This window comes from Brienomyrus brachyistius, chromosome 6, assembly GCF_023856365.1.
Source record: "Brienomyrus brachyistius isolate T26 chromosome 6, BBRACH_0.4, whole genome shotgun sequence".
Classification (NCBI taxonomy): Eukaryota; Metazoa; Chordata; class Actinopteri; order Osteoglossiformes; family Mormyridae; genus Brienomyrus; species Brienomyrus brachyistius.
In genome coordinates, this window is record NC_064538.1 from 22,125,163 (window position 1) to 22,135,819 (window position 10,657).

The window sequence follows — 10,657 nt, forward strand, 5'->3', positions numbered from 1 at the left end:
ATTTTCCTTCTTGTTGGCAAACAAATAGGTTTTTTTTAAATGTACAACTGGTACTTATACCAATGTTTTACTGATAACCAGTGTTTGAGCTGCGAGGGCATTTTAATGTTATTACTTGTCCTTTTATTGTTATTACTTGTTTAACAAGAAACGTTTTCCAAATTTGTCAGTTAAAGCTTAATTGGGGGGATTTCTGAGTATAAATGCCTTTCCCTGGATTTCTATGATGGCAAGATTTAAGAAATACCAAAATATTTTTCATAAGTCGTAGGGACAGTAATTCTGCTTACATTTGCCTTCTTTTAAAAGGGAAACTGCTGAAAATTGTACTGTTTTAAGCCCTGAATTTTGAATTAAATAATAGAATGTAAGAATCTGATCTCACACTTTTGTTTTCACCCATCTCCATAACTGTAAATGTAATATATGTTTAACATTCCTAAACTGTTAAAAGGCACTCGGGAGTTTCGTACATCGGTTAATACCAGGCACCAGTCATCTTTTCAATCTGTATTTAAAATTGTTTTTAAAAATAAACATTAGATTGACTAAATTTCCCAGCTATCCATTACTGTCCATTTCATAATCCTCTGTAGGAACTTTGTTTGTTTATTTCTGCTTCTTGTACACTGGCAGGCAAGATGACTGACTTTAAACACAACTGAGTTTTCAAAGAGTTGTTTCATCCAATTCCAATCAACCACATTAAACTAGATCACTATACTGCTTGATTATTATACTGCTTGAATCCACAATCCATGGTACACAGTATACGATGCTGGTACATTTCCATCCATCCCTAACTATCTGATCCAGTTAATTATTTAAAAGCATGGTGCCCATCTACCTTGTTCAAACTAAGTATGAGTCACTGCATGGGATTCTAAACCAACGATTCCATCAAACGAACTTCAGTTACCTCATCCAGTAATGTGATGTGTAGTATCAGGAAACATCTACTGAATTAATTTCATTCTGGTTAAACACTCACATTCTGGATGGATAAGGGAATAGTGCTTGAGAATGTTTAGTCAATGTTTGATCATCGAGGCGAAGGGCAATACGGAGGAACAAAAACAGGGAACAGTTGAGCACCTCACTCCATTCATAGACTGACGTTTTTATTATTTAAAAACTGTTCAATCTAAAAATGAAGAAACACTTGTTGCATTTTTTTACAGGTTGTCTAGAAGAGCTATCTGTCGTTTCTGTTTTGTGATCTGCACACTGCTACTTACAACAATGCATTTTGTGTAAAGTAACATTTTTAATGTATTTTTGCATTCACCATTTAAAGTTTGTTCTAGCCTAGGCTTGCTTTTATCTTGGCTTCTAACATTCTGTCACTCCTTCCTTCCAAGTGACACTAACAAAATGATGATTACCATTTTTATTCACTTTGTATGCTTTGATCCACATGTAAAAGTTGTGCACCCCAGAAGTGATTGTATTACAAAAACATTAAGCGGCTACAGGGCGCAGTGATTTCCGCACAAACTTAGTTATGTTCCACAAAATTAAAATTTTGGACGTTCACCAATCTTTGTCCAGCAGTTCCCTGTTTACAGTGCATGGCAAGGTGACAACTGTTTAAAATCAAGACAAGAAACCAGCCGCTTTCTTGTACTCTGTGATGTCCATATTGTCTTCGGCACACAATATCTTCGTGTCTGCTAGGTATACATACGAATCCAGTAGCTTAATAATAGATGAGAAATAGGGTCGGTCCTTGAAGTTCCACATCCAGCAGTACGTCATGAGATCATATCTGCAACACCAATGGCAACTGACTTGGGAAGGCAACAGGTTGGGAACTGTTTCATTTTTTTACTAACACATTTCATTCAATTACAAACAACTGTCCTTTGAACACCGGCATTGTGTCAGAATGACAACACTCACAAGGGTCTCCCGCAGCTTCCAGGCCTCCTCATGCGGTGCGATTTCTGGAGTTGTGGAAACACTTCCATTGGTTCCATGTCAGGATACGGGGGGGACCCTGAAAGGGACAAAATGTACTTACATTTGCATCTCTATTTATTTAGCAGATGCCCAAAATGAAGTGAGTGTCTGAGCAGAGGCAGCCAGTGCGTCATGAGAAAGTTGGTTTATTGGTCCATCTGTGACATCAGCCTGCCAGCCGCCGGATTTGAACCAGAAGAAGTTTTACTGTATGATCATTAATGCATTGCATGACCCCAGCCTTACACACTGAGTGGCTACATCACTAGGCACCTCTGCGTAACACCAGGTAGGACCCCCCCTCTTTTCTCTGGAACTACTTCAACAATTTAAAACTTGCTGGGCTTGGTAAGAGGTATTGTAATATGCAAGAAAGTGATGAATACTAACGAACTGAACTCCCATACTGTCCGGCTGAAAATTGGTGATATTTCCAGGAACTTTCTTACATTAGTTACTCATGCTCAAGTGATCCTAGGGTACTGTGTGAAAAATGTGACAGGTCTGTTTCACCGTCACTGGATGTCTTACCTAAGGTAATCAGCTCGTATAAGAGAATGCCAAAAGACCACCTGATACAAAAGAGAAGAAATAAACTTGAGATGGCGAAGTATATTATGTTTGTTTTTTCATTTTGATAATAGCATTTATCCACTGAACTAGTTGACGATCATTGGGGGTATGATAGCACAACTTTACATAGCCTATTCACCATCTAGCTAGTTTGCATTGTGACGATGCTCTAACATGTCAATCTACTGAATTTGTCATGAGTGAATAAATGATTCCCCCTCACACGTCACTCCGATCAGTCAGCGGCAATTGCATGATCCGCTCTGGGGCCTGCCACTTCACAGGCACCTTTGAAACGCATGGCTTGGCCACCTTGCCCATCTGCCGAGCCTCAAATGCCATCCCCAAGCCAGACACCTTCACCGATAGTCCACTGCCAATTAACATGTTCCGGGCTGCCACATCCCCGTGATATAGCCCATGCTCTGAAAACAGGTAATCCTGAAAAACACAAAAGTGGAAGACCAATGACTTACAGATAAGTGAATGGGTTTAGGCATACTGCCATCTAGTGGAATAGGAATACGTTGACTTACAACTTACAGACACTTAACATTCGGTAAATACAGCACTCTGAAGTTTTAAATTTGATCTGTGATTGCAAAGGGATGTCAGAGGAACTAAAAACATAGGCAGTGTATTTTTCTCCAGAAATCATTGCACAGGTTCTGTTATTTACTCATTGCAAATAGATTACTGATTTACCGGATTAAAAACAATGCAGAAGAATACGCACCAGACCAGCTGACAACTGTTTTGCTACCAAGTACACCGACCTCTCAGAAAAGTGCTCCAGCTGGCCGGGTTTCTCAACATCATTCTGGAGAGTGACAGATGGGTTAGTTTGTGATTGTGTTTTTATTCAAGTTAAATGCCACTATTAAGTGCCACTGCTGGTGTGCCCATAACTGAAGCATTTAAAGAGGGAGGCATAAAGAGAATTTCCCCATGGTGATCAATAAACCGCTGAAAAAACCCAGCATGCTTTGCCAAAGAAGGCCTAACCTGCCTTAGTGTCCACAAAAAGTCCAGCAGGTTCCCTGGGATGCTGGCCTCCAGGACCAAGTACATGGGCAGCTTCTGGGTCTGGCAGAACAGCATCCGCACCAGATTCTCATGCCTGCACACCACAGCATGGAACTGGGCCCAGGCAGCAAACTCCCCAGCTGTGGCCTGGCTGTTGTTGCCTGGAGATGTAGACATATGTGATCAACACTGAGAGGATATACTGATACTTCCAATAAATGCAATCATTCAATGATTCTCTCTTAAACCTTGTAAATCTATGGAGGGTGTTTTGTGACAATAATCAATAAATAAATGTGTAATTTAAATGATACCAGCAACCAGTAAATTCATCAAAGTCACCCGTCAGATTCAGTGAACAAGCTCTAAACAAACCCTGATATCTTATTCATTATATTGCAAGATAAGTCACATCCAAACAGATTGGATTCTCAATTATAACCGCATTTTGTCGGTTCTGTCCTGGGGCTGTATTACATCCTAACTTTCAAAAATCTTAACCTTTCCTAACTGTAGGGTAACAGCTAAGCTGCCCTAATATTCACTGGACACCACACAGTGTTAGCTACAGCTAAACTTATTGAATTCGTATGGCTGCTCTTTTATTGCGCCTACACAAAAAAAAAACAATGTACGGAGCTCAACTCCTGACATAACGATAAAAATGATATATATATCGCAGCCGTGTTTTAATATATCATGGGAATTAACTACCATAGTCCCATCGTACCCGAGGTTTCAGTTATCCACAGTTTACCTCCATCCCGAAAAAAAGTTAGTTTTTTCATAGTTTCTTCATCGCTTAATGGGTATAAAAATATTCAGTTACGCTGCTTTCCTTTGTATGGCAGAAGTGACATGTACCCTGGAGGGTCTTGACCACCACAGCAGTGGTGACACATCCTCTCCTCAGCTGGCTCTTGTAGATGTTTCCATAATGGCCCATCTGCATGGACTCCAGTGCTTCCAGTCTGCAGTCTGCAGGCATCTGCCATGTGTCCAATAGGCTGTGCAAACGCAACCAGGTCCCTGACACCGTGTCTATGCTGATCGAGCCCTGCCCTGCATTGTACAAGATTTTAACTGCCAGGTGGAGAAAGAAGAAGGTTTCAGTTATAAATGAGATGCAGTTGAAGGTATCAGGGAAGCAAGTGAGGGACAATTGGGGGGGGGGGGTGCTTTTTTGGCTTGGGTGGTAGCTCGGTATGTTAAATATTGAGGTATATTTGTCATATTGGGAATACCGCGATATTTTTGTTCTGGCCGGGGTTGCTGCGGTTAAAATTCTCTGGCTGGGGCCAAATGATAGTGCTTCTTTAATGCGTGAGTATTAATGAGTTTTCCCAAATCACCCTGTAAAATGAAATTTGATGCCGGGGAGCTGCTATCAATTTGCAAGAGGCTCCTAGAACTTTGGGGAGACCTGCGATGTCAGTAATGAACCAGCCAGCTGACGGAATCCTTTCGCATCATTCAGTCAGGCAAAATATTTTACATCTATATGAAGCTTTAGTTTAAGCTGGGTGATCGATAGGAAGACTTGGAGGCCCCTGCACTGAATTCTCTGCCGTGCTGCAAATAAGAAAAACATGCTGGTTTACCCTGGCTTTCTCGCCCTGGTCTCCTGCAGTAGAGGCTCCACAATATGAAAAAGACCACAACCACAGTACTGAGAGACAGAAGAACTGGGACGATGATCACAGCAAATCCTGCACCTGGAAGTCACAGACAATACTCACAGATGTCTACATTGTCTCTAGTATTATATGCATTCCATATTTTATTGCGTAAGGATGGTAAGTTAGTGGATTTAAACAAATTTCTTTAATTTCTATAGTGTAGCCTTACAATTTAATTAGTGGCCTATATACGTAATAACCTGTAAGTAGCATAATATAAGTATTATGTGCACATAAGATGAGACAGGCAAGCTGTAAAGTGCAGGGATATATTCCGAATTTACCTTCTTTAGTGTTATTGCACCTAGGACTCTGTACATCCATTTCGGACAGTCCTGTAACATTTCATACACCTAAACCGATAGAGGACACAGATAGAAAAATTCACCGCAAACGAATCGCTGTTACCCGAGGCTTTAAATTAGGCCACTTGCATAGGTCAAGGCAAAGGCTCAACACAGAACGATACATCAGCATGATAGGTTTATTGCATGACGGATGTTTCACTACGTGACTTTATTTCATTACGGTATTACTCACCCTGAAGAGGAACTGAACAGACGTTAACTGCAATGTGTCCTTTCACATTATCTTACTGAAAACTGCGTCCTACCTGGAATCAGGCACTGTTGACCGAATGGTTACTAATCGATCCTACAGTACCACTTTTTGTGCATGATCCGTTGTACAAGGCACATATCTTGCTGAAATGGCCATGAAATGTTCACTAGTAAGTAGCTACTGAGGAAGCATGTTAATAACTAACCAGGAAATTCTATAGAGGGGACTTGAAAGTCAAGAATATATATATAATTTATTTCTTGGCATGCTTCTGTTGTTTGAATTAGGAAAAAGACTCTAAAGGCAAGGCCGACCAGTAGATTTCAGAGTCAATTTGGATTATCCGTGTTATCTGGTCCACTATGAAAGCACACATGCAAATGATTAACAGGTCTGGGTTGATTAAAATGTCTGTTTTTATTTTTAATTGGTATTACGTAGTGAATTATTGCATGCTACAACAACAAGAACATCAGGACCTTGTAGTTGAGGAAAATATGGCAAATGTTGTTTATCTCAGTATCCATGTCAAAGGAATACAAGCAAATATTGCAAGGAAATTAAAAGGCATTTTAACTGAAGAAACAGTGTTGCAATTTACTCAGTATTTATGTTATTATTCCATGGCCTTCTGGCACAGGAAATGTGTCACAGTAAATAATACATGAGTAGTAGATAGTGTGAGTGAATGGTGTGTGAGTGAATGCTGTGTGAGTGTGCCCTGCGATGGGCTGGCCCCCCATCCTGGGTTGTTCCCTGCCTTGTGCCCATTGCTTCTGGGATAGGCTCCGGACCCCCAGCGACCCAGTAGGATAAGCGGTTGGGAAAATGGATGGATGGATGGATGGATAGTAGATATCAGTTCAGTTCAGTTATTTTTTACAATTGGAAGATAAAAGAAGAGCATCAGAAAAGAGACAAAAAATGAGAGAGGCTAGTTGTGCTGACTGCTACTTGCTACCCGCTAACTACTTGCACTATGTGTCCTTACACTTTGTCTCGAGTTTTTGTGTTTGTACCTGTGCATTGTATGTTCCTGTGCTGCTGTATGCAAATGAATTTTGTCCTGGGATGTATAATGTATATCTTGATTTGTCTTAACATAGAAACATTTTTGACTGGGATTTTGGGTTTTCCCCATGATAAACAGTCATCCCATGGCCTCGTATGCATCGAGGGCTATACTTCAGTCTCCTTGAAGATGGAAGATTTTGAAGAACGATAGGCCTACATAGAAAGAGAGGGGAGCTCAGGTGCAGGTATGGGTGCCTATGGAGGAGAAGCAGGTCTCTGGTTGATCATACACTCGGTCCAGTCCTGGATAAGAAGCAAATTGCACCTATCAAGATGTCACACTTTCCTCCTGCAGCTGTGAGTGAATCATTGACCAGGAATTCAATGGAGAAACACATGCAATGGTCCTCCACATAACTTTGCACAGTTGGGCTTTCCCACAGCAAAATCAGAATAAATATTTTCTCGACTGTAACTTTGGCTAAAGAGAATTATTAGATTACATAAATGGAGCATGGGACAGTGACATTCCCACGCACGCCAAGGCTCACATGCTACACTTATCTCCGCTCCAGTGCCCTTGTTTGCAATAAAAGTTCTGTCCCACCTAAGGTCCAAAGGTCAGTTAGTTTGTTATGTCTGCCACTTTACCCCAGTAACTGATTAAATGCTTTGTTCTGGAGTATTTAATTACTTAATCCTGTCTGCCTCGCTGAGGTTTTATACATTGGCTCTTAGGTTGCTTAGTCTATGCATTTCCTGTCCCCGATAAAACAGGGCATGTCCCTCTCACTGTCCATTGTCACGCATTGAGTTATTATAACAATTATTATTAGGTGTCAGTTTCGATGGCGACACCTAGATGCAAACACAAACACGGTCTGATCCCGTCAGTGATGGCATTGGATCAAAACTCTCTCTCTCTAGCACAATGTGACAGTGGATGATAGATGAATCGGAAGAATTCAATCCTTTCGTCCATATTCCATACATTATTAGTAAAGAATTGATGATGATCACGGTGAGCGAGAACCTGTTCTGGGAAAAATGTGGTATTATATATTATGTAACACAGGTAAGCCCCCCATTCAGGACATAGAAACACACATACACATTAAAGGTGATTTAAAGTCGTCTGGAAGGCTGAGCAGATTTTCTTTAGAAACCAATGTGAACGTAAGAACGTAAACTCATAAAAGTTGACTTGAACATGACAGTGCAATCTGCTAGTGCGCCATGTCGCCTGTTTCGACTACAACAAGTCATTAACGAAAACTTATTTCGTGTCACATTGAAACTAATGTTATACAGTTTTATTTGGAATCAAAAATTATATTTGGGTCACTTTAAATAGACTGCGCACGCCAGCTGGAATGATGTCACATAATGATTAATAACTGGTTATTGAAAATAAGGAAGAAGTGTCATGTTTTTCGAACAAAAAATGAAGATTGCTAAATTAACTTAAGTAAACATTTTGTCCCTAGTCACTGAGTGGGAAATAATTATTTCCAATTATAATCCAATGTAGCTGCCTGTCCGTAGCTCGCAGCAGTGTACGTGACAGTTCCTAGCTGAAATCATCTGATAATACTCTAGTGCCCCCTTGTGGAAAAGTGTAAATGTGCAGAAGTCCACCCCATCCGTTATCCAAATAACTTCGTACAGAGTGACACAAGGCAGGGAAAAACCTCGAATGGGATTGTAGTCTATCACAGGTCAGGCACACACTCAATGGCCAATTTAGATTAGTTTACCTAACTGTATGTCTTTAGGACTGCTGGAGGAAATACGCTCAACGCAAGGAGAAGATGGAACACGTCTCACACGCACAAAGCAAGATTTCGCAAATCGGGAAGTGGGAAGCAGTAGCGCTGTTTATACTATAACGTCATACCAAGTCATAGTGAAATGTCTAGAACTGTACCGGTACACGTTACGGTCCTCGTCTTCGTTCGGTACATCATTTTCGGATCGGTACACACAATGAAACGAATACGTTTATAATGAATAAGTAATTATAGCTAAGTAATTTCAAAACAAATTCTGCTTTAGTTCATGGGCGGAATTGGGATGGTGCAGCGGGAATTCAATCAAAATTCTTGTTAAATAATTGGTAAGACCAGCATTGCACTGTGCTCTATGTGGTACTTTGCACTTTTGTATGTGCGGTATGTTGGTACCCTATAGGTAGACAAAATTATAGGTTAGTGTGTATCAGATACATAGGTTAACACATAAATGAAGCTCCTTAAGTGCAACCATTAAACTCCTCCTATACATTAAACTCATAGTTTCTGGATTCACAGTTAATCACAAAACAGTTTCCATAGAGGTGTCCAGCTGCTCCCTGCATTTCCGACATGCTTAAGGTGCTTTAGAAAGTGCATTGATTTCTCCAGTTTAGAACCCTAATGAACCATCGCCAAGTTTCTCTCAGTAAGAGCTTCCTTCCAAAGCAACATGCTGATCACACACGATTTCTCCGGCCCATACTTGGAACAGCCCTAAAAAGGCAGATAATGTAGCTCTTTGTCTTTGCAAGTGGTACTGTGGCCTCACACACAGATGGATGGATGGATGGATTTATTACTACATTTTAGTCAAACACTTTATCCTTATGAAATTCACTATTGGGTCTAAGGAATCATTCTGCCAAAATCGACAAAAATATTAGGCCTTCCGGCCAGTACACCTACAGGAACATTTACGACACCACATTGTAAATCCATCGGGATTATTATGATGTTGGTCACTTATCTGGGATGGCATTGCACAAAATTTTGGAAAGTGTCTGTGAGAATTTTTACCCATTCATCCAGAAGAGCATTTGTGAGGTCAGACACTGATGTAGAACATGAAGGCTTGGCTTACAATCTCCATTCTAGTTCATCCCAAACATGTTTGATGGGGTTAAGGTCAGGGCTATGTGTGGGCCAGTCAGGTTCTTGCACGCAAAACTCACCCAACCACGTCTTTATGGACCTTGCTTTGTACACTGGGGCACGGTCATTCTGGAACAGAGAAGAGCCTTTCCCAAACTGTTCCCACAAACTTGAAAGCATAGAATTCACCAAAATGTTTTGGTTTGCTGATGTATTAAGAGTTCCGTTCAGTGGAATTAAGGGGCCTAGGTCAACCCCTGAAAAACAACCCTATACCATTATCCCTCCTTCACCAAACTTTACAGTTGGCCCATTGCAGTCACGCCACAGAACATGTTTGCACTGCTTCAGTGGTTTACACCATTCCATTTGACGCTTGGCACTGCGCTTGGTGATGTGAGACTTGCATGCAGCAGCTTGGTCCTGGAAGCCCATTCCATAAAGCTCCCGTTTTTTTGTGCTGGGGTAAATGCCAGACGAAATCTGGCACTCTGCAGTTGTTGAGTGATCAGAGTATTGGCAAATTTTACGCCCTGTCCACCTCAGCACTCAATGATCCCACTCTGTTACGTTACATACGTCTGCCGCTTTGTGGCTTCAGTTTTTGTTGTTTCTAAACACTGCCACTTTGCAATAATACCACTTACAGTTGGCAGTGGAATATCTAGCACAAACTGACCATAGAAATGCTATGACAATACCACACTTGAATTGACTGAGCTCTTCAGAATGACCAATTCTTTCACAAATGTTTGTCAACCTGGCTGCATGCCTAGGTGCTTGATTTTATACACCTGAGGCAATGGGTCTGAATGAATCGCCTTAATTCATCCCAATACTTTTGTCCATATAGTGTACATGCAAATAAAAGTGCAGTACCACACAGAGCAGTGAGTCAAACCAACAGCTCTGGAAACATGAGGCAACTGTGCTATCCACTTAATATTTTGTGTAATA

General features: G+C 40.9%; 1 protein-coding gene across 1 annotated transcript; it reads right to left on the reverse strand.

The window, feature by feature from the left end:
- Positions 1–1,100: 1,100 nt before the first annotated feature.
- Positions 1,101–6,087, reverse strand: si:ch73-206d17.1 (tyrosine-protein kinase STYK1). Its single transcript, XM_049016675.1, has 10 exons — positions 5,781–6,087; positions 5,525–5,593; positions 5,163–5,276; positions 4,426–4,644; positions 3,541–3,722; positions 3,272–3,355; positions 2,759–2,976; positions 2,494–2,534; positions 1,903–1,999; positions 1,101–1,768 (listed from the first exon to the last, which is right to left on the reverse strand). Exons 2-10 carry the CDS (start codon positions 5,562–5,564, stop codon positions 1,597–1,599), a joined length of 1,167 nt encoding a protein of 388 aa, XP_048872632.1. The 5' UTR covers positions 5,565–5,593; positions 5,781–6,087; the 3' UTR covers positions 1,101–1,596.
- Between the last annotated feature and the right edge of the window lie 4,570 nt (positions 6,088–10,657).

What these genes read in the sequence shown, in the direction of transcription:
- si:ch73-206d17.1 (XM_049016675.1), bottom strand. Translation starts at nt 5,564, where the DNA reads ATGGATGTACAGAGTCCTAGGTGCAATAACACTAAAGAAG. An exon ending in GTGCAATAACACTAAAGAAG is followed by an intron (nt 5,277 to 5,524) that starts GTAAATTCGGAA and finishes TGTGACTTCCAG; the next exon opens with GTGCAGGATTTGCTGTGATC. An exon ending in TTTTGTGGACACTAAGGCAG is followed by an intron (nt 3,356 to 3,540) that starts GTTAGGCCTTCT and finishes GTCACTCTCCAG; the next exon opens with AATGATGTTGAGAAACCCGG.